Genomic DNA, 25,685 nt, shown 5'->3' with positions numbered 1-25,685 from the left:
ATTGAGAATACTCAGATGGTAGCTTGTGGTACCCTTTAAACTGTTTTAAATTCTTCAATAAAATCAGTATTATTAATTTCACGTTTATTTTACACAGGATTTTTGTCAAACTTACCAGTTTTAAATGATTAATTCATAATCACCATCTAGAGACAAAATTTCCTCTCAACTAATGGTTATTCTACCTACAGTTCAGCTCACTCTTCTGTCTACAATAGTTATATTTCATTTTATCGAATCTGAAATATACAATTATGCATTACAAACAAGCTGTTTTCAAATTTGCTTAAAGAGTAGATCAAGTTTTCAATTTTACATAAAGCCATACACCAGTTTATCATTAAAAATATGAGTCTTCATAACCTGTTTATTCCAATTCTCTTTAGACAGCAACACTAACAAAATTCTTAATGCATACACCCCCATCACCTACAAGTCTTTCCCTATGTTATTATTTTGACACTTAAAGAACATCTTAACAACCAAGTTTTATAACTACTATCCCTACCAATCAAATGGTGATGCATCAAGGTTCCAATTTTCATGAGTTTTAAGATATTAAGAGTACATTATTTACCTAAGCCTAAAGGACTGCGCCTTATTAAAAAAAAAAGCCACATCAATTTAATTTCATATATATGATGCTACCTATTCAATTTATTAAAAATTAAAATAAACAAAATAACCAAACTAATGCTCCAAACTTATGCTATTCATGTGGAAGACACTACAAGAGAAGACACAATAGAGACTGCCTTGCAATAAGAAATACAAATTCCTTCTACATAGATGGAGAAATAAAAGGACAATTCTAGTTGTCTAAAAGACAATTCACTGTACACATTTTATTTACAGTTTTGTACACTGTCTCAATATGAATGGGACCGCTTTTCTACTTGAGCCAATTTTTTAACCAAAGCAAAATAACCTAAGTAATACAAAGTGTTAAAATACAGCATAAAGATACAAAAACAGACATACTAATTCTAATTAGGAATGTAATTATGATGTTACATTTTTTATAATCCACAATTAAGTTTAGGAAATCACACAAACATAGATCACTGATTTGAATGAAATGCATAAATTTGTAGCAAAGCATTGTAGTTTTAAGTTAAAAAAAAAATTACCAAAGAATGCACAAAATTAATGTTTATTCCACCTTTGTGTCATATTCCTGGATCCTTCACCAATGTTACATGAGAAAGAAAAACTAAAGCAAAACAAATGAAAAACTGAAATCAGAATCACTAATGTTATCAAATAGGGAAACAAATAAATTAAAATCTAGCAGCCATCAGCAAGAAGTACAGCACAGATAATGCTGTAAAAAGAATCAAAGAAAATTGCCAGAAAACTGTATGCATCATACTCTTTCAAACCAGCAAAATATGCTCCTGCATACAATGGAACGTAAACAAAATCATTCTCTTGTAAGGTACAGAAATGCAAGTTCTTTTTTTTTAATATTGTAGATGGGTCAAATGTGTTTGTAATGGTTATTTCTATTAAGCTATTACAGACTGGGCCAGGAACACATTTATGGATTCTGGGGATGATGTGTACTGTAATTCTTTGATTGAGATAATGGACACTCTAGCCAAAAAAAAAAAAAAGAAAATATGAACACAGAAGTACAAGACAAAGGCGAATGAGACTTCTCTTATATCTTAGCAACATTTAGATGGAAATCAAATTTAAATGCAGTCCACTCTGCTTTTGAAGAGGCTTTGGTTCAGCTCCCAAATCTCGATTGCTTGACGCAGTCTCCTATGAGAATACTCAGAAGGTGTCTTCTTAAACAACAAACCTATTTTTAGTGGTGGAGCCGCTCTTAGTAGCTGTGTCTGCATGGGACTGATAACCAATCACTATCTTTGGAGGAAGTCCTAACCTTTCCTTGTATACCCTCCTATAGGAAGAAAAAGAAAAGTAGCCATTAATTTTTATTCAAACATACACCCCAAATCCAGCAATACTATTCTTTACTAAAAAAAAAAAAAACTGGAGAGTGAAATAAGAAACTGCACATTTTCCTTTTAACAAAATATACTCTTCCTTTTCACTACAATCTTGGTTAATCACTTAACCAATATTTGAGAATCTACTATGTACCAGGTACTGTGGTAAATGTTGCTAAATTTAATTATCAATAAATTAATAATAAGCAAAGCAGGGACAGTCCCTGGGGTTATGGTATTTATAGTTTAGAGTATTTGATTATTTCCAGACAAATAATCACAAATACATATGGTGGAGCTATATCACATGCAAAATTAATTTGTATATAATCAATTACATGCACATATTTTAATTTTTTGATCTAACATGCTTCAATTATATTGTACATATAAACTTTAGTATATATTTTATGTTACTGCAATTACATTTACCTTATTACTGACAAGAAAGCACATTCAAAAATTAAACACTTCGAAGGCAATTTGTAATATTTTCAAATCATGTGATTCTATTTTAAGGACAAATATGATGAGTATCAAGGAGGGTAAGTACAGGGGCTGCAATATCATTAACAAGAAGGATCTAATCTCCTGGAAATCAAAGAAATCTCCCCTTTAAAATGTATGAGGTCAAAAGTATAATGCTAAGAGAATTAATTAAGCACATCTGAAGGCTGAGAAATAAAAATAAAGCTCAGTGGCTACAGCTAGCAAGAAAAGTAAATATGAGAGATAAGGCTGACAAGGTAAAACTGGGCACAGATCACCATATAATCTGAGAACATCATAGGTCAGGCTAGAAACCTGGTATCTGAGAATAGCAAAACTTTAAAATAAGCACCAAATGAAACAAAAATAAAGATATATATATATTTTCATGGAACTGAATCCTCCAGTATACTACGAAAATTTATTCATACTGTATCCTCCAGAAGATTTCAGTACCTTCCCTAGAATAAGGTATTTAAAAATAATTTTGTGATAACTAAAATTACAATTAATATCAAGTTGACATTAGGATGCAATGTACCTTCAATTATACTTAATCACTAAAAATGCCAGAAAGCAAGAGCACTGAGCCATGAAGCTTAAACGGGCGGAAAAATATCCTTCCTTGAAAAACTGAAGCCAAATGTTTAAATAAAGATTTCAAAAATTGTTAACACTGACACAATTAAAAATCTTCCCAAGGAAACAAATTCATATCTAATTCCTTTAATGCATTTTCAAAGAAATACGAGATCCTCACAATCGATAAGATTCAATGCTGACAAAAAGATCAGGAATATGATGACAATCAATTATCAATTTTCTCTTATAGAAACCCTCTGGAAAATGAAACCTGGAAAATCCCCACACCTTTTAATACAGAAAGGAATTATGTTCACAGAATTCATACTGTTGGAAAAATCAACATACAAAGGGGCAAATCAAACATATTGAGACCTATGACCTGTACACTTAATTTCAATATAAAATTTAAAGTTCAATTTTACTAACTTAAATTTAGTAAAAATTAACACTGACTGACATTTGAGGGGGAAAAAATGATAAGCAATTTTTGCAAATAGTAATATTTGCCAAAAAGTTTTAAAATATATACATGTAGGTTTTAAGCATGGACAAAACCAAGCTACTTACATCTCAATGGAACTTTCATGTAAGTGTACACATATGTGGCAAAATACACATATACCATTTGCCAATATTCACCAACATATTGAGTATTATACATAAGCACTGTGGTTTTTAAAGTACATTAAGGAAAAGACACATTCTCATTTGATAAATAAAATGTGACATGCTAAAACAGTGTTCCAGTGATTCTATACTCCATTGATAGGAAAAAGAAATTTTACAGAAATGAAAAAGGACGAACCAGACATAGAATATCAATACAGCTGTTCAAAGTTATAAAAGTGTTCATGAAAACAAGAAAAATAATGATCTACATAAACATTTTTAAAAAAGTAGTTCTGCTTTTAGTTATCTATTTTAAAAGTAAAAAACAGCAAAACTTACCCTATATGTGTAACAGCTTCTCTGTTTTCACATTCAGTAGTCCATATTGCTATTTTATCACCTTTAGCTCTAACATTAACAACAGCTCCACATACATCATCACTGTAGTCATCAAAAGATTCTCCAATAAGGCACAGCAGCTTAAAAGAAAAAACTCAATTTCAAATTATATTCAACAGATTATAAACAGCTTCTTTAAGTTGCAAAATGTATCATATATTTATATACAAAGCTAAGAAAGTTTTTAAAATGAAGGGTTTTATATATATATATATGTATGTGTATATATATATAAAATTGTCCTCCTGCCTTTAAAAAATTGTTAATTTGATTCTTTAATACCAAAAACATTAACAGTTTTGATAACTTTTCCAGTAAACTGGGCAACTGATGTCAGGGCACAAAAAAGGTGAATTATTATTAATATTCATTTGCTCTGCTGCTACACTTGCCAGTAAACAAGTTTTAATGGAATAAATGAAAAAGCTGCTCATGGATGAAATGCCTCCTGTTCCTGTTGCTTTTCGTGAACTTTCCCTAATTAAAAAATATATATATGGCAAATACATAACATAAAATTTACCATTTTAACCATTTTTAAGGTTTAGTGACATTAAGTATATTCAGTACCACCATCCGTCTCCACAACTTTTGTCATCTTGCAAAACTGAAATGACTTAATAAAGAGTTCTAAAATGGTATTTACTGATAATCTCTCCCAAAAGAAAATTAAGTTTTTCCTCAATAAAAGCCATTTACTGAAATATTTATTATTGCTCAATTTAGTAAGTGCTAACCAGGAACTTCCCTGGTGGTCCAGTGGTTAAGACTCCAAGCTTCCACGGCAGGGGGCTCAGGTTGGGTCCCTGGTCAGGGAACTAAGACTATGCATGCCATGTGGCACGTTTAATATGCTAACTACAGACCAGACCAGTGTTCAAGATACAAAAAGACTATAATCCCTGATCTTAAAACCCTGGGGTTTAAAACCTTTCACTAGAGAAAACGTCTATTATCTCAATTTAATAAATGTCGTGTGAAGCCAAAAGTTCCAAATTATATCACAACATATAAGCTGAATGATATCAAGCTACAATTTCACTATTTCCTTCACGAATCTAAAAAGTTTAGTACACAAAGCAATACTCTTAAGAACTGTAAAAACTTGTATCATACAAAATGTGAAAGTTACCACAATTCTGAACTTAATGAAATGACAAGGATGACCTTATCGTGTAAAGTCAGTCAACTGCCAATCATTTTCTGGATTTGTAATATGTAGCAGGGCATTTTACTGTACTAGTATGTAAAAAGTATACAAGATTCATTCACATGGTAGAACAAAATTAAGCGCTGGTCTAGATTTCTAGAGTGGGTATCCTTATCTTCTCTTTGAGTAACCAACGAAAAAGGAACAAAGTTTTCTACCACTTTAATGGCAGAAGGTGAAGAGGAAGAGCCTCTTGATGAAGGTAAAAGAGGACAGTGAAAAAGCTGGCTTAAAGCTCAACATTCAGAAAAACGAAAATAATGACATCTGGTCCTATCACTTCATGGCAAACAGATGGGGAAAATGTGGGAAACAAGAGTCAGATTTCATTTTCTAGGGCTCCATCATTACTGTGGACGGTCACTGCAGCCACGAAATTAAGACACTTTCTCCTGGGAAACCTAGACAAACCTAGGCAAACCTAGACAACCTGACAAACCTAGACAAACCTAGACAACATATTAAAAAGCAGAGACATCACTTTGCGGACAAAGGTCCGTATAATCAAAGCTATAGTTTCTCCAGTGGTCATGTATGGATGTTAGAGATGGACTATAAAGAAGGGTGAGCACCGAAGAATTGATGCTTTCCAACTGCAGTGCTGGAGAAGACTCTTGTGGTGCTGCAGAAGATTCTTGAAGAGAGTCCTGTGGACAGCAAGGAGATCATGCCAATCAATCCTAAAGGAAATCAACCCTGAATATTCACTGAAAGGACTGCTGCTGAGGCGCCAATACTTTGGATACAAGATGCAAAAAGCTGACTCATTATAGAAGACCCTGATGATGGGAAAAATTAAAGGCAAGAGGAGAAGAGGGCAACAGAGGATGAAATGGTTGGATGGTGTCACTGACTCAATGGACATGAGTTTGAGCAAACTATGGGAGATAGTGAAGGACAGGGAAGCCTAGAGTGCTGTAGTTCATGGGGTCACAGAGTCAGAAACAACTTAGCAACTGAATAACAACAACAACTTGGAAGAAAAGTTATGACCAACCTAGACAGCATATTCAAGAGCAGAGACATTACTTTGCCGACTAAGGTCCATCTAGTCAAGGCTATGGTTTTTCCTGCGGTCATGTATGGATGTGCGAGTTGGACTGTGAAGAAAGCTGAGCGCCGAAGAATTGATGCTTTTGAACTGTGGTGTTGGAGAAGACTCTTGAGAGTCCCTTGGACTGCAAGGAGATCCAACCAATCCATTCTGAAGATCAACCCTGGGCTTTCTTTGGAAGGAATGATGCTAAAGCTGAAACTCCAGTACTTTGGCCACCTCATGCAAAGAGCTGACTCATTGGAAAAGACCCTGATGCTGGGAGGGATTGGGGGCAGGAGGAGAAGGGGACGACAGAGGATGAGATGGCTGGATGGTATCACTGACTCGATGGACATGAGTCTGAGTGAACTCCAGGAGTTGGTGATGGACAGGGAGGCCTGGCGTGCTGCGATTCATGGGGTCGCATACAGTCGGACGCGACTGAACTGAACTGAACAACAACAACAACAAAGTTTTAGTATTCAAAAACAGCTTTATAATTTTAAAACCTTACTGTCTCTAGCCAAAAACGATCGAGGTCACTTCGTCTCTGCTGTTTGTTCAGTGTAATTAGCCATCGTCCTCCTCGTTTGTTTTTCTCATCTTCCCACATAGGCTCAATACCATCCTACGAGGTTAGGGGTACAACAATATGAGACAATATTGTTAGTTTAACTTAAGATAATGACTAAAAACAGTAAGCAACAACCGTGTTAATTGTTTACTTTATACTCATAAAACTGTTATTGAGGTAGTGGGAAAACACACAAAACTTAAAGCCAGAGGCATGGGATTGCAAAAACAGAGCCTTGACTAGGGCACTTAATAGCTATCAAATCTGGGGTTTGACTTAATTTGGAGGTTCTAAAGTAATATACTTTGGAGGTTCTGAGTAACAGACACCTTTTAGAAGCCATGCACATTTCTACATCTAAAAAATACATATGAAAGCTATACCACTTCAGAGAGCTAATGACTGTCCCACCCACTAACAGCTGACAAAACTCATATAAGTATCTCAAGGACGCACATACTCCTGACAAACTGCACTTCGGTCTACTCAAGTATATAAAGAAGAAATAAGAGTGGATAATCAAAGATCTCCTCAAAATCAATCACAGTATGTGTCCATACCGCCAAATTCTCACTTAATTTCAATTATTTATACTAAAAGAAGCCAAAATATACTTATGCTAAAATATGGTAAAGCTAATACAATTATTCTCCAAGCATCACAACATTAACTATTTCTAAGTTCATGGTAAGATTTTAATGAATACCTGAATGGTCCAGTCTTATAAAAAATATATGAAGTCACCAATTAAGCATACCTTAAAAAGTGAGTAGTCACAGCCAGGCATTAAATTACTAGACAACTGGATATGGTTGTACAGACTAGGTAAAAGAAAAGAACAATTATAAACATAGAAAATGTAGTGTAGAGTTTAGGTGTTTATATGTACATTCAGAGAATATGATAAAAATAAACAAGATAAAAACTCATTTACTTTTTTCCCCACTATGGAGTCAATTTCTAAAACAGACCAAACAGATCTTAATAACAGTCAGCTTTAAGAATCAACATCTAATGATTTTTAGAAATATCTTCAGTGATTTTATCCTGACAATTTTGGTGTATTAGTTAACTTAATATATATACATTATTACAAGAAACTGAGAAGAGAGGTACCAGATGCCTTTAAGTAAATGAAAGAATCCAGGAGGCTAATAAGCCATTTTAAACACACAAAAAGACAAATCTAGAGAAAGTAAGTCAAAACTCCCTGATCATCAGGATTGCATGACTAAACTAAGTCAACATTACTATTATCTGTGAAAGTACCAAAGAGTGGAAAAGATCAACAGTCCCCAAACACTACACACTATTACTAGTTTAAGTCAGCAAGCACAATAATCTTTGGGGGAACTTTTAAAGACAGAATAGTTCTACATCCTACTTCTTAGAATTTTAATTCCTTAAATACAGGCTGGAACCACAGAATGTGTATTTCTAAACTATTTCCCAAATAGCAATGTAACAGATTAACATTTGGGATGAATTAGGTATTCCACTAGCCTGAAGGCAGAATGCTAGATTGGATCCAAAGTGATGATCTTATACAACTAGCAATAATACCACACGGATGGTTATTTCCCTTATTAAGATTTTCTTACTGCTATTTTAACCCAGTCTGTGAGTATTTCAAGTAGAGTTTTAAGAAAGAGTCAAGGATTCTCTGGATGACATCTCACAGTTTAACAACAAATCCAATTTGAATGAGAGAGCATTAAGACAGCATACAGCTTGTTGGGTTATTCTATCTAGTAGTAACTCTTTCCAAACTAGATTATCACTGACAAGATTCCACTAGGCAAGAAGAGAGACATGGATACTAACAGTAACTACAGAATTAGAACCACCATTTCTATACAGTTAATGTCTAGTGTGGAAGGGACATTCTTCAATGGCGTTCAAAGTAGAAAAGACCAATGATTCTTTCTGCTGTCTTCTTTCTCCTTAATCATGCTCTAAGGTCTCTTACTAAGTTTACAATTAGAATCTGTTAATGGCACACTTAAATAGAATCCTAATGCTACAGACAAGACTAGATTTTTAAAAAAAAAAACACCTCAATAGCTGTTTCATTAAATTTGTCCCCCAAAAGGGAGAAACTAAGTGACAAAGACAGAAAGCTTAAGGGTTTATCTTTCAATTATGGCATAAAAATCCACTCAGCAATAATATTGCTTACAACATACCTAAAAACTGTGGCGTCATGTTCTAATTAGAGGTCACTTAAATATATAATTATGTAAAACTGGTGACAGCCAAACAAACTTAGATAAATGCAAATCTTATTCACTGGGAGAATGGCTCAGAACTCTTGCTCTCCCCTCCTCCACAGGATACTGGAGACTATTATGCTTCATAAAACTCTTGAATAAATACAATTAGAGAAGAAAAACACTCAATGTTTTGATGAAGGGCAAAACAGAACCATAATTTAACTAGGCCTATGAATTACTAGGAGTTTCAAATGTAGTTCATTTTTTAAAAATGTTTTCACTAAATTAAAAAAAAAAAAAAACCCATAAGTTCAATTAAAAGTGACCAAAGTGATCTCAACATAGTTTTCTTACCAAAGTGATCTCAACATAGTTTTCTTTAATTATTCTATGCTTTGTTTTCAGTGATTCATATGCACACTAAATGCCTAATATGCTGGAAGTATACATATGTATAAAATTTTAAATCATAATTTATTAACTTATAATTTTCTAACCATAATCTATCTGTGTGATACACCCAAGTATTAACATTAAAACACAGGAATCACATCACTGATATGATCCAAAATACACGAACTGAACAAATTAGAATACTTAGATAACTGCTAGATAACTTACAGCTCTTAAACATGTTTTTAATAAGCTGTATCTTTCATGTTCTCCAACAGTTTCTCCCTAAATATTTTTCAAGCAAATAAGACATAACTAAACTGTTTTAAAGAATCAATATTCTAAAACTTCTTGCACAGAACTTTATAGCTCTAAATTAAATTATATAGCTAAATCTGAAACAAAAATCTCAAAAATATTTCAAGTATTCTTAAGTTTTATTTACAAAGTGCAATAAAATTATCTATCATCACAGATACTGTCATTCTTTGACAAACCCTGATTTATGAGCAGTTCAGCCTTTGAAATCTCAGAATCTTTATCACAGGAAATCCACAGTTTATACAAAAAAGAATCTGCAGAAATGCTAAGAAAAGCATTCTTTTCCTAAGAAAGCTCTGGAATAAAAATAGAGCAAATTTGCCTAGGTAACCAAGAAAGGGGACAAGGTCCTAAAAGTTGTCAGAAGTTCCAGTGACAATAAAGGATTCTCAATGAATGATATCTTAGGACAAGGAATAGAGAATAGGCAGAGCTAAATGATGACAAGATGGAAGCTTTCTAAAACTGTTGAGAAATAATCACCAATTCTAACAGTTGTGAAATGATGAACAAGCAAAAAAGTAAATATCAACTGTTCACCTTACCCTTCTTTTTGTGAATACAACTTAAAATAAAAATGTACACAATAAAACAAACATCCTAAAATGGTTACTTACGCCCAAAAGTCTTCAACAGTATCAAACTTAGAGATCAATCGAAGGTTTGCTTGCCAAGTTTTGCTTTTATCATTTTTAAAAAACCAGAGTGCCCATCTAAAAAACAGAAAGTCAGTGTCAACAGAAGTTTCACATCCATGTTCAAAGCAGCAGTGAGTTCACTTATTAATAAAAATGTTGTCTGAAGAGTTTTCAAGTAGACATATATTTTATAACTTCATGATTAATGCTTGATAATTTCAGACATATAAAATGAGATGCATTTCAACACCTACCTGGTAATTTGTATTTGCCAACCCGTGATCAAGGAAAAAAATATTTTGAAAAAGCAAAGGCAGAAAAACTACTAAACATACAGTATCAAGTACTGTACCCTGGATTTCTAAAACTAATTCAGTCTTTCCTGAAAAAATAAAAAAACAGAACTACCATTTGATCCAGCAATTTCACTTCTGGATATTATCTGAAAAAATGAAAATACTAACTTGAAAAAGATATATGAATTCCCATGATTAGTACAGCTTTACAAGAGCTTAAGATACAGAAGCAACTTAAATGTTCATCAAGGAGTGAAAAAAGAAAATATGTATGTATGTATGAATGTGTATATTCAATGGATTATTCAGTCATAAAAGAGAAGGAAATTTTGCTATTTCCAACATGGATGGACCATAGGACTTTGTAACAAGTTAAATAAATCACACACTGGACAGGAAAAGCAAATACTATATGATTTTGCTTATACACGAAATCTAAAAAAAACTTTAAAAAAGGAGAAAAACCCACCCCAAGCTCACTGATACAGAGAACAGACTGGTGGTTCCCAGAGGCAAAGGGGTGAGGAAATGCATGAAGGGGGTCAAGTGGAACAAACTTCCAGTTATAAAATAAATCATGGGGATGCAACGTACAACAGAGTAAATACAGTTCATAACACTGCACTGCAAATGTGAAAGTTGTGAGGAGCCTAAATCTTAAAAGCGCTCATTATAAGAAAATATATTATAAGTATGTATTGTGATAGATGTTGATTATGATCATTTCACAATACATACAAATACTGAATCACTGTGCTGTACATTTGAAATTGTTACACTTCAACTGAAAATAATAAAATTCCATTCCATTAAAAAAAAATTGCAGCCGTTAAAGATTTATTCTAGAAAATGACTGGATGACTAAGCAAAAATATCTGTACAATAACGTTCTTAAATTTGGAAAACTGGAAACATCGTAAGTGCCTATCAACAGTTCTAGAATGTGGTTTACGAATCCCCTTAGGCATCTTAAGACCCTTTCAGGAGTACTGATGAGTAAAAACTATTTCATAAAAATCCTAAGATATTTTATTTTTCACTGTGTTAACATTTTCACTGATGATGCAAAAACAACAGTAAACCTAGCAGTGATGTACATAACAAGAATCATACAGTGGCACCCATGTCTACCATTTGTCACTGTTCCTGTATTATAATCAACTCTCAGAAGAGTAACTGCTAGTTTCTTGTAAGAATGCCACTGATGAAGCAGTAATAAAATACTTGTTTTATTAAATTTCAATCTGTGCACATGTTTTTTCTGCACAAAAAATACTTCTGCATATCAAAGACAATGCTTAGGCATTGAGTTGTGAGGAGAACTAGTCGCTTTCTCAAAGAACACCACTTTTACTTGGAAGAATAGGCTGATCAATCATGGTTACGTCTTGAAAAATGAACAGAGTGAGCATGTAGCTAAAATTTAAGCTTTCAGGAGAAAAATCAGAATTTTGGAAAGCCTGCAGGTGTCACTGAGCATGACAATTTAACAAAACTTGGGTATATTTCTGAGACATTTAGTAATGATAATGTTATTGTTTTGATATCATATAATGAAAAATGCCAATATTAAGGTCTACAAACTCACTGAACCAGTATTTTCTAAATGACCAGTGGTATTCATGAGTGAAGAAGGATATATATATTTCAAATGCAAGACAGATCAATGGATTTTAAAGCAACAGAGTAGAAAAAAGTTCTTAGATGTGGTTTCAGATTCTTTATTGCAACTAACCTGCAAGAAACCTAGTATCAAAGGAAGGAGATATTCATAATTATAAAAGGCCATTAAAATTTCTCCTTTTCCAACCATGGTATATTTGAGGTCATATTTTATCCTTAAACTTCCTCTGAAACAACGTATCTCCAAAGACTTGAAAATGCAGAACCAGCTATGAAAACCTAGCTGATTTCTATTAAGCCAGGCACTTAAACATATTTACAAAAACGCTGTTCTTCTCATTATGTATTTTTTATTTTGAATAAATTTTTTCCATAAAAATCATTTACATTAAAATGCAATGGCTTAAGTACATATGTAATTTTATATTTTTTGAGATTTATTTTCTAATATAGCAAATGAAAATAGATGAAAATCTATATAACCTGTAAAACACTGTGGAATCCTCAATAATTTTTAAGAATGTAAAGGGGTCATGAGCCCAAAGAAGTGAGATTTAAATAATTACAATAAATAATTTTAAAAATATAATAAACATAATATATACATGCAAGAAGACTTCTAGGCCACTATTAAATGTGTTAATTGTGTGGGTTAAAAAAAAAAGGATAAATATGTGGGTAAAATTCTCTTAAGACTGACATGAAACCCAGAAACCATGGAGGAAAGTTGGCATTTGATTATATGAAAATAAAAAAACCTTTAAAATAACACAACTCTTTAGACAATGTTAAAAGACAAATGATTTGGAAGTGTATTTCAACCTAATCCCCCCTTGGATCGGTTAGCATCCCTAATGTACAATGCTTAGAAATAAACTTGAAAAGATAACCAAAAAGAAAATAACAGACAATAAGAACTGAACAGACTTCTCACAGGTAAAAACACAAATAGGCAATTGTCTTGAACAAAACTGTTTGAAACTTCAATAGAAGAAATGCACATTCAAAACAATAAGACATTGTTTTCGCAAATTAGGCTAGAACCAACCTGGCAGGCAATTAAATTTAAAAGACTGACGGTACCAGTTGGCAAGGATGTAGAAATCAGTAAGTCTAAGCAGATAAAGGAGGATGATTTGGCAGTGTCTACAAAGGTAGATAATAGTCTTAAACCTAAGAACTCGGAAATTTTACCATATAGATATACCACTATATTCAAGCAAGTGCAAAAAGAAAAGAAAAAAAAAGATGCATACATTAGTACTGTTTGTAAATTTAAAAACTCTGCATACTCATTAATGTAAGCCTGATAAAATATGACTGTATATTCATTTAAAACAAAGCTGTGGATTAAAATAAAGACTTAATAGTATGGCAATCTGCAATCTGTATAGATTAAAAAAGTATATATATATGTACATTGAAAGGTTTTGGAACAATACAAACCAAATTTTTAACAGACTATTTTGGGGAGTGGAGCAAAACAAAATGAGGAAGAAGGTATCAGGGAAAAACAGAGAACTTAAAACTTTGTATACTTAGAGCCTCAATGATTTAATCGTTCTTATAATACTATAGCGGTTTTTATTTTAAAGAAAACATAATTCCTTACAAAATTATTTACAAAAAGTAAATAATGAAGAAATCACCAAAATCAGAACCAAAAATGTCTTAGAACAGTTTTCAATGTGATATTATTTTACACAAGAAATAAGAAAGTATAGAGAAATTAAAATCTTCACAGACTTCATTTTAGGATTTAATCAGTTTGTTCACTGATAAGGGCACCTTTCAGGAATCTCAGATTTCATCTTAAGCTATGACGGATATATGCCTTGATCTCCCACAATAACAGCAACATGAAGAACTGTGTTCACAGAGAGAAAACAGTGAGCTTTTTATATGATACCACTGAAAAGATGGGGGGAAAATACTTTAAAGGTTTTAGTACTGCTGCTAGGATGAACTGTATAAAACTGCCACTCATCAATTGTCCAACTTAGTATTAGTTTGGCACAATCTTTCCTGAGGAAGAATTTTTTCCTTTTATCAACTATTCGACCTTCAGTATTTCACACATTGGCTGACAATCCACAGTACCTAGAGAACGGACTTGTTCCTCCCTGGAGGGTACGCTGAATCACCCACCTTCTATGGAAAAACTACTAAAGCATATTTGGACTATTACTTCAGAAGGTCTACAATGATAATGAAGAAAAAAAAAGGACATAAAGGAACAACACACTTTTCAGATAAATGAAACCTAATTATAGACTTATAGGGTCTGGGAGAGGGGGAATGAAAGGAATTACAGATCCTTGAAAGTTAATTTATCCAATTTACTTTCCTCCAGATTCTTACAATGTTTCTAAGTGTTCCCACCATCAGCTCTCAGTGAATTAAAGTTAAGTTTTATCAGATAAACAAGAAAGATAATTAAGTAAAAGCACATACTGGGAAGTGGTAGGGTGGAGATAGGAAAAAGCATATACTGAAGTATTAAACTACTACATTGCAACTATGAAAACTTAACTCATCCTAAACTCTCTTTTCCTCTTCTAAACTTCTCTTAAAATACAAACCAACCAATATCCAGACTCCACATACCCTAGGTTCTTTCTCCTTCACAGACCATCTCAACTTTCTCCTTCAAATTGTCTATTCCTGCTCTATACATTTGTATATTTCTATTCACTCTTCAAACTACACCAATCTTTTTCTATCATCTACTCTACTAACTTCTCCAGTGTTAGCAAAGACTTATTGTTCAATCCAATGAATATTTGACCTTTTCGGGGCATATATGCTGTACCTTGTCCTTAAACCATTTTCTTGGTTCCCATGACTAACACTCTGCCCTAGTTTATGCAGTATATGTCTATACTCTTCCACAGGCATTCTTAAAAAATTTTATTAAAGTACAGTTGATTTACAATGTTATGGTAATTTCTGCTGTACAGCAAAGTGACTTAGCTATACATATGTATATATATTTTCATATTCTTCTCCATTATGGTTTATCATAGGATATTAACTATATAGTCCTCTGGGCTATACAGTAGGACCTTGTTGTTTATCCACTCTCTATATATAATAATTTGCATCTGTTAACTCCAAACTACCAGTTCATCCCTGCCCAACCCCCTCTCTCTTTGCACCACGTCTGTTATCTTCATAGCCATTCTTACCCCAAAAAAATCCCCATGTGCTAATATTCCAAGCCTCTGTTGTGAGTCAGATTCACTTAAGAGAACTCATTTACTCCTATGGTTTCAACTACCATTCAAAGTTACACTTCCTGAGCGCAAGATTCACACATAAAACTGCTTGCCAGATGTGGGTCATCAAAGTGAAAATGGAATCCTCAACCTAACATACCTAAAACCAGTCTATTCTAACCTTCCCCTCCAAACCTGTCCCATTCACCATTTATGTTGTTGCCCAAGTCAAAAAATCTATGTGTCAGAAAGCTTACCTGTTCTGTAAAGGATGTTTAATATAGTGTTCTGGGTTAGCAACCTCCTGATTAGATTCTGTTTTCTCCTCTTCTGTAGGCGGGGGATTTGGAGTAGGGGTGGTTTCCTAGTGGAAAATAATTAAACATTATAAACTTCTTAACATGAAGAAATAACATTAAGAAATTTATTTGTACATTTTTATTGAAATATAGTTAATTTACAATGTTGTGAAAACTTAATCTCTATGACAGCAATACTCTAAATAAATCTTAACCAATACTGTCCATAACATTTTTTTAAAGAATGAATTATAGGAGAAGCATTTGATAAAGTAGACCACTAGCCAAACTCTAAGAAAAGCACTAGACTCTTCTAGCATCTCTTCATTAAGAGCAAAATGTTTCTCAAATTTAAAATATATATTGTTATCTTCCAATTACAAATTTAACATAAGATTGTTAGACACCATGGAAAATAGGAGAATGATCTTTAACATCCCATTAAAGTGCTGTGCATGGCAGGGGTGGTTAGTGGGAAGGGCCAGTTCAACTAAAGTTTGGAGAGCATAATTAACTATATTACATGACACACAAAAAATCTTTATAAAATGAGTAAGGCAATACTACACAGATCCTTGCCTTCATGTCACACTGTTATGATATATGGTAACTTTATAAAGTTGAGCAACTTCTGTCATTTTCAAACGATCCTAAGGAAAAAAGCTGGACACCAGCTTGAATTGAAATCTTCTAAATCAGGAAAGGTGTACATCAAGGCTGTATATTGCCATCTTGCTTATTTAACTTATACGCAGAGTACATCATGAGAAACGCCGGGCTGGATAAAGTACAGCTGGAATCAAGATTGCTGGGAGAAATATCAGTAACTTCAGATATGCAGATGACACCACCCTTACGGCAGAAAGTGAAGAACTAAAGAGCCTCTTGATGAAAGTGAAAGAGGAGAGTTTAAAAGTTGGCTTGAAACTCAACATTCAGAAAAATAAGGTCATGGCATCCAGTCCCATCACTTCATGGCAAACAGATGTGGCAACAGCAAGAGACTTTTTTTTCTGGGCTCCAAAATCACTGCAGATGGTGACTGCAGCCATGAAATTAAAAGATGCTTGCTCCGTGAAAGAGAAGTTATGACCAACCTACACAGCATATTAAAAAGCAAAGACATTCCTTTGCCAACAAAGGTCCGTCTAGTCAAGGCTATTGTTTTTCCAGTGGTCATGTATGGATGTGAGAGTTGGACTATAAAGAAAGCTGAGCGCCAAAGAATTGATGCTTTTGAACTGCTGGAGAAGACTTGAGAGTCCCTTGGACTGCAAGGAGATCCAACCAGTCCATCCTAAAGGAGATCAGTCCTGAATATTCACTGGAAGGACTGATGCTGAAGCTGAAACTCCAATACTTTGGCCACCTGATGTGGAGAACTGACTCATTTGAAAAGACCCTAATGCTGGGAAAGGTTGAAGGCGGGAGAAGGGGATGACAGAGGATGAAATGGTTGGACGGCATCACCGACTCAATGGACATGAGTCTGAGTAGACTCCGGGAGTTGGTGATGGACAGAGGCCTGGCGTGCTGCAGTCCATGGGGTCGCAAAAAGTTGGACACAACTGAGCTACTGAACTGAACTGAAACATAGTTATCATCATCATTTAAAAATGTCATGGAAAAATGGAGCCTGAGAATAATGCATATTCCCCACATTAACCTATGCAACTCTTCACCCTACTGTAAATTGGCACCAACAAAAAGATAGCTAAGAAAAGGGACCAGAAGCTGAAACAAGTTGATACAAAAGAAGAGGGCACTGCAACAAGTGTCTGAATTTCAGATTTAAACTGAACCAGAAAAACAATAAAGATACATATTCACATTAACATTTTCTATATCAGAGATGTATGATCTAAAAGATTTCAAAGCAGACAGATGATACATATTTTACAAAATAAAATTCATTTTTCCAATCAAAAAGACACCTCCAGGAACTACTTTTTACTAGCCTATGAAGTTACTCATAGCAAGGGCTTTATCTCGATTCTGCTCACAATTGTAATGCCAATGATGACAATGCTACACCTAACAGAAACTTACTGGCTTGATTCCTTAAATTTTAAATGTTTACAGAGTAGTTAAGACCCTAAAATTTACATATAGTAGCCAATGCCTTAATATCACCATTTTTACCAGCATTTTCTCATCACAACACATTTAAATCTTCAAACAGATGATCATTACCAAATGCCATTCTTCACTAGCTTAAAATTAATGATGGCCTCCAAACACGGGCAGTCTGAGTGGATAGAGAAACTAGGAAACAATTAGGGACTGATAAGGCAGGTGGGTTTCAGGAACAGAGTACCAGAGAAAAGGGAGCTGCAGGAGTGAGACTCAAAAATCTATGTATAAATGTCTCAAATCCTTGGCTGGGACTCCTAAACTGAGATGTTTCAGAGTACAACTCTGGGTGGCCTAGACGAGAACAGCTGAGCCAAGACTTCAGAGGCTGAACAGCATTTGGAAGACTAAGTTCAGATCCAGCCAGAGTGGATGGTTGAAAATCCTTAGTTTTCAGAAGAAATCTATATGCCTAGCAAATTCTAAAAGTAATCCCTGACAGGATCAAGGTAATCTGATAAATTAACTGCCCCACAAGGACTGAACTCTATTCTTCACAGGAAAAGTCTGAGCCTCTATGATTATTATTAACAATACAAAGCAAACAATGGAACAATCCAAAAAAAATCTTCTATAGCAACTGATGATCAAGAGATTTCACTATCTATAGAAAGAGACCTAGATAACATACACATGATCCAGATAACAGGGCTAGCAGACAGTCTTGATTTTGTTTAGTTGTTGCGTCTCACTCTCTTGTGACCCCATGGACTGCAGCCCACCAGGCTCCTCTGTCCATGAGATTCCCCAAGCAAGAATACTAGAGTGGGTTGCCATTCCCTGGTTGAGGAACTGTGATCCCACATGCATACAGCATGGCAAAAAACTTTTTTTAAAAAAGATACTCTTCCTCTCAAAGTTAAGGAATACTGCAAATTCTCTTATTTACCTAAGGACAATGATTAGTAAGATGTACTCATGAATTCAAAATCCTCATTACAATCCACAATTGTACAATTCCACAGTGTTTACATCTTTTATCAATACCTCAGCAGCACATTAAAAAACAATGAATTACACTAGGAGTAATAACAAGTTTCAGAGGATACATAATGCCACTTCCTAAGCAAGTACATTCTTTTCTCCTATTCTGCTCTCTTCACCATTAGGAGAATGATGGAAGACTTAGATGTATCAAGTCTCTAGACATTTAAGAACAAAAACCAAATACGCTCACTTCCTTAAAAAATGTTCCTTTAAATTGAAAGTTCTATTTTAATTGAAATTTTAGTCTTTACATTAAGAATATTCAATTTTGGAGTTTTCCTATAACTGAAATAAAAATAGCTATTAATCTTTAAATAAATGTGTGTAGATGTGAATAAGTATACTATTTTAAAATCTTTCATCTTTGCTTTCAGTTTTACACAAACAAGCTAGGTTTTAAGACAAACACTCTAAAATGCTTTGAAAAAATGTTTACTAACTGCAGAAATCTTTTCAGTATTTGACATGTTTTTTAATATAAGCCTTTTCCCCTCCTTGGCGACACTGACCAGGGATGGAAGCTATGCCCCTTGCAATGGAAGTACAGAGTCCTAACCACGGGACCACCAGGGAATTCCTGTCTTTTTTAGCCTTTTAAGCTACTATCTAGAGTCTGATAGATGTTCAAATTTTTAAGCTTATTTGAATTTCTCAAATCCTAATAAATGATTAATAGCCAATTGTTTCCATGACACAATAAAAATTACTCAAATATTCTACAAAAATATGTCACAGACCAAATCTAGTAAGAATATTTTCATGATGGAAATGACTTATGAAAACATTAATATTATAAGGATGTATTTTCTCAGTACAAATTTTCTCAGGTCATGTTGTGCTATGGCCATCTACTTATCACAACAATTCAAAGCTTTAAAAAGCTTACAATCAATCCTTCACCCTGAAAGCTTCTTGATTCTAACAACTATGTTGTAAATTATTGCAAAGGAAAATATTTTTGTTTGAGACTACTGAGACAGGCCCCACCATAAAATCATTTTCTGTTCATTCTTTCAACTTCCTGTTTTATTTTCTGGTTAAAATCTCTTAACTTTGATATAAATAACCAAGATGCATTTTTTCAACTTAGATAAAGCAAGAAAACACACCGAAGTGTAGCCATGTTCGATGTTATTTTAACCTTTATGATTAATTCCATGGCAGTGGTCTGTTCTATGGGGAAGCTCCAACACCCTTTTTTTTTTTTTGGCTAGACCACGTCTTAGCTGCAGCATGTGGGATCTAGTTCCTTGACCAAGCATCAAACTTAGACCCCCAGAACTGGGAATGCAGAATCTTAGCCACTAGACCACCAGGGAAGTCCCTCCCATACCTTTTAAATCTGTGGTAGTACATATAATGAGAAGTAATGTCCAGAATGATGGCCATGCTGTATTATTAAATTCTTTGATCAAAAATTAGTTTACAGTTATAGTTGTTGTTCAGTTGCTAAGTCATATCCGGCTCCTTGTGACCCCATGGACTATACAGCACACCAGGCTCCACTGTCCTCCACTATCTCCCAGAGTTTGCTCAAATTCTTGTCCATTGAGTCGGTGATCCTAACCATCTCATCCTCTGCCACCCTTTTCTCCTTTTGCCTTCAATCTTAGACATATGCCAAATTAATTACAGACATATAACAAAAAACAATGAAGTAACATATTTCAAAAGAACCCTGAAAGGGGGAGTTTCCTGGCAGTCCAGTGGTTAGGACTCAGTGCTTTCACTGTCACGGCCCAGGTTCAATCCCCGGTCCAAGAGACTGGACAGCCAAGGCATTTCCTACATCCAATTTAAAAACAGAATTCTCTACTGCAATGTCCTGCAACATCCCTCCAGCTTGGTGACCACCCAGCTTGGTGGTCACCCCACAGAAGGAAATTTCACTGAAAATTACATTTTAAATATCCAGAAACTATCCAGAGAAACCAGGAAAGGCTCATTTTAAAGACCATGGCTACTCTCAAAGTAATCAAATACAATTTCAACCTAAAAGACAATCTGCAAGTGAAAAACCACTGTATAACACATTTCAGGTGGGTAGAAAGGTGAATAAAGCTGTGAGATGGTGCAGAGTTTTCTCTAGAGATAGTAAGGAAGCAGGGAGTCCAAAGTAAGCGTTCATGAAACCAAAGATAGAGTTAGAAGAGTACACTGGAGCAAGGCTGCAAAGCGAATCAGGAAGCCAGTAACTGACAGGTCAAATTTATTAAATACAACTAACAAGGGAACAGAAGAGACAACCAGTTTAAGAACAAGTTATTAAACCTGGTTTTGGATTTGCTGAGTTTATGATATTCAAATAAAAATATTTGAAGAAGCGGGCTTCTCTGGTGGACCAGGGGTTGGGAATCCACCTGCCAATGCAGGCGACTCAGATTCAATCCTTGGTCCAGGAAGATCCTACATGCCGCAGGGTAGCTAGGCCCAAGCACCATAACTACAGACGCCGTGCTCTAGAGCTCATGAGCCCCAACTATGGAAGCCCTCACACCCTTGAGCCCTGTGCCCTGAATCAAGAGAAGCCACCGCAATGAGAAGCCTGTGCACTGCTCGCCACAACTAGAGAAAGCCTGCACACAGCAACAAAGACCCAGCATAGCCAAAAATAAGTAATTAAAAAAAAATATGGAGGGGGAAAGAGCTTTCAATTAACAGATACAAACTACTATACATAATATAAACAAGGTCCTACTATACAGCACATGAAGCTATATTTAATATCTTGCAATAACCTATAGTGGAATGCAGATACACAAACATACATACATACATATATTAATATATAACATTATATGCATATACATACATATATTAATAAACTGAATCACTAGGCTGTATACCAGAAACAGGACATTGTAAATTAACTATACTTCAATTTTTAAAAATTTAATGTATAGTATTACAAATTTATCATTTGACTCAACGGACACAAGTTGAGCAAACTCCAGGAGATAATGAAGGACAGGGAAGCCTGCTGTGCTGCAGTCCACTGGGTCACAAAGAGTCGGACACAACTTAGTGACTGAACAGCAACTCTCAGTTTATTAACCCAGTACTTCAGTAAACTGAAAGCACTACATATTAAAGGTATGAAATAATGAACAGAAGGGTAAGCAAAGAACAGAAAAGGACAGCAGTGCTTTATGATTTTTCAAGTGGTAACACCAATCCTCACACTTGTACCAAACTATGAGTTTTTTTACATGATAGGTAACATTTACTAAGTAGTTATACGTATACGTAAGTCGCTCAGTCGTGTCCGACTCTCTGCGACCCCATGGACTGCAGCCTGCCAGGCTCCTCTGTCCATGGGATTTTCCAGGCAAGAATACTGGAGTGGGCTGCCATTTCCTTCTGCAGAGGATCTTCCCAACACAGGGATCAAACCTGGGTCTCCGGTGTTGTAGGCAGATGCTTTAGTAACTTACTAAGCAGTTACTAACAAGCAATAGGCTACATTTATATACATTATCTCAATATAGGGAAGCCTATAGGAAGCAATATAGGGCTTCCCTTGTGGCTCAGCTGGTAAAGAATCTGCCTGCAATGCAGGAGACCTGGGTTCAATCCCTGGGTTGGGAAGATCCCCTGGAGAAGGGAATGGCTACCCACTCCAGTATTCTGGCCTGGAGAATCCCATGGACTGTATATAGTCCGTGGGGTCACAAAGAGTCAGACACGACTAAGTGACTTTCACTTTCATCTCAATATATTCAATCTTCAGAATACTGTGAAACTATTATTCTCTGCTCTTCAAACTTAAGCCGTGGACACTAACATGTACTGTCTATATATATAAATAGCAGGACTGTCAAGATTCACAAATAGGGATACCATGTCTCTAAGTTTTACCTGTTTGTTGTTTCAGCATAATTATTACTACTAGAGGCCTTATTCACTCTCCCAAGTGTCCAGAATGGTTACCAAGACACTCGTTCCAGGCGGTATAACCCTACAGTATATATTAATACCATGCTTTATACCATAGCCTCGGGTTCCACACCTTCACTCTCTTCCAAGTGCATGCCACAAAAAAGACACGAATAGTACATTTCACTCTTCACACACACACACACACACATACATACACACTCCACTAGGAAAAACTATGTAAATGCCAATGATTAATTATAGGGATTTTATATTATGCAAGATAGTATACTAAATACCTATATGATCAAAATAGCTTAGAGCTACAGGTAAACATAAATAAAAGCTCTCTTTTATGGATACAAATAATTAACTCTAAGAATATTATTATTTGATATAAGTAACATATGTAAATTGTAGAAGGCAATGGCACCCCACTCCAGTACTCGTGCCTGGAAAATCCGATTGATGGAGGAGCCTGGTAGGCTGCAGTCCATGGGGTTGCTAAGAGTCAGACACGACTGAGCGACTTCAGTTTCACTTTTCACTTTCATGCACTGGAGAAGGAAATGGCAACCCACTCCAGTGTTCTTGCCTGGAGAATCCCAGGGACGGGGAAGCCTGGTGCGCTGCCATCTACGGGGTTGCACAGAGTCGGACACGACTGACGTGACTTAGCAGCAGCAGTAGCAGCAGCAACATATGTAAATAGACTTCATGATTCTTTTACTCTTCCTTTTATTATGCAAACATTCAGTTCCCAGGTCTCTTTTTTGCAAAGATGCATTTCCCACAGACCCTCCCATACGTAAGTTAGTATAATTAACTAGTACACAAAAACAAATAGCCTCACCTGCCTTATAAGGAATGAAAAATCTGGTATAAACAGTAAAAACTGCCACAAATAATTAAACCAACTACTTTTGGGTGTTAGTTTTCAACTACATTATCCATAGTAAAGGAATATCCGCTAACCTGGCATCACTCATCAGGAAAAGTATAGCTATGGATTTTGCAAGTATTCCCTGTCTGTATCAAAGGATCAAATTGGTGATACCTTTGTGCCACAAACTAAAAAGCTAAGAAAAGATAAACAATAAATGTTGATTTAGCAAAATACAAATCTTCTACGGTTTAAAACACTGCTCAGATAATTTTTTCATGTAAAGGACTGTGAGATCCTATATATTATCTCTGATTCCAAACAGTACTTTTTAATATTCTTTTAAACTAATTTGACACCTAAACAATGAAAAAAATTGAAAATTGAGGGATAGAGGGAAGAGCTGTGACCATTTGCACAAACTGTATTGTGTCCCAAAATTACTGTAAAATTTAATAACCGTTCAAGTTATAATATCTAAAATTGAAGATTAGCACTAGATTTTTGAGTTCAATTTGCTGTGCTATAACTAAAAATAAGTATTTTTGGATAGTCAGCAAGCTGTATCTAATGACATTTCACTTACATAAAATAATTCCTATAGGTCATACTTGAATTTCTGATCTTCTAGAACTTAATTTTTAAAACTAGAAAGACTTGTAGGCATTTAAAATAAACTAATTCTTAAAATATCATTAATATTTGTCAACCAAATTATTCTGCACATCTTGGACAAGTCTACCAATTCAGAAAGTGTGGTAGAGACTAAAGAAATAACAAACATGTATGATCTAGAATAAGGTTAATAATAAAATTTAAATGTTAATGCTACTTAAACCAAAGGCAACCAGAAGACTCATATATTCTTTTTAGTTTTTATTGGAATATAAAACAATGTTGTGTTAATTTCTGCTGTAAAGCAAAGTTAATCAGTCATGTCTGATTTTTTGCAACCCCATGAACTGCAGCATGCCAGGCTTCCTTGTCCTTCATGATCTCCTTGAGTTTGTTCAAACTCATGTCCATTGAATCAGTGATGCCATCTAACCATCTCATCCTTTGTCTCTCTCTTCTTTTTTTGCCTTCAATCTTTCCTAGCATCAGGATCTTTTCCAAATGAGTCAGCTCTATACATCAGTGGCCAAAGTATTGAAGCTTCAGCTTCAGCATCAGTCCTTTCAATATTCAGGGTTGATTTCTCTTAGGACTGACTGGTTTGATCTCCTTGCAGTCTAAAGGACTCTCAAGAGTCTTCTCCAGCACAATTCAAAAGCATCAATTCCTCAGCGCTCAGCCTTCATGGCTTCCCTGGAGGTCAGCTGGTAAAGAACCTGCCTGCAATGCAGGAGACCTGGGTTTGATCACTGGGTTGGGAAGCTCTCCTGGAGAAGGAAACAGCTACCCACCCCAGTATTCTGGCATGGAGAATTCCATGACTGTCAAAAAGAGCTGGACGTGACTGAGAGACTTTCACTTTCAGCCTTCACTATGATCCAAGTCTCATATCCATACATGACTACTGGGAAAACCATGGCTTTGACTATACACAAATCTAAAAGCAAAGTGGTGTCTTTGCTTTTAATACGCTCTCTAGGTTTGTTATAGCTTTCCTTCCAAACAGCAAGCATCTTTTAATTTTATGGCTGCAGTCACCATCCACAGTGATTTTGGAGCCCAAGAAAATAAAATCTGTCTAAAAAAGAAGGGATATATGTATAAGCAGAACCAGCTATACATATACATATATATCCTCTCTCTTTTGGATTTTCCAATCAAGTTGTCAAAGAGCAATGAATTTCCTGTTCTATCCAGTAGGTTCTCACTAGTTATCTAGTTTATACATAGTAGTGTATATATCAATACCAATCTTCCAATTCAAGACAAACTTAAAAATAGCTATGGAGAGATTTATGTAAGTTGAACATTATACAAAAGTAAAAAC

At 34.9% G+C, this 25,685-nt stretch overlaps 1 protein-coding gene across 1 annotated transcript in view; it reads right to left on the bottom strand.

The window, feature by feature from the left end:
- Positions 1 to 333: 333 nt before the first annotated feature.
- The window catches only part of EIF4E (eukaryotic translation initiation factor 4E), a 40,721-nt gene continuing 15,369 nt past the window's right edge, over positions 334 to 25,685 (bottom strand). Inside the window, exons 2-7 of the mRNA XM_069593658.1 lie at positions 15,823 to 15,929; positions 10,408 to 10,503; positions 7,621 to 7,684; positions 6,804 to 6,917; positions 3,984 to 4,123; positions 334 to 1,912 (exon numbers count right to left, since the gene is read on the bottom strand). Of these exons, the coding sequence (XP_069449759.1) occupies positions 1,798 to 1,912; positions 3,984 to 4,123; positions 6,804 to 6,917; positions 7,621 to 7,684; positions 10,408 to 10,503; positions 15,823 to 15,929 (636 nt within the window). The 3' untranslated portion in view covers positions 334 to 1,797. The remainder of the gene's footprint in view (positions 1,913 to 3,983; positions 4,124 to 6,803; positions 6,918 to 7,620; positions 7,685 to 10,407; positions 10,504 to 15,822; positions 15,930 to 25,685) is intronic.

The sequence above is a fragment of the Ovis canadensis genome, chromosome 6, assembly GCF_042477335.2.
Source record: "Ovis canadensis isolate MfBH-ARS-UI-01 breed Bighorn chromosome 6, ARS-UI_OviCan_v2, whole genome shotgun sequence".
Classification (NCBI taxonomy): domain Eukaryota; kingdom Metazoa; phylum Chordata; class Mammalia; order Artiodactyla; family Bovidae; genus Ovis; species Ovis canadensis.
This window is presented reverse-complemented; position numbering and strand designations above follow the sequence as displayed.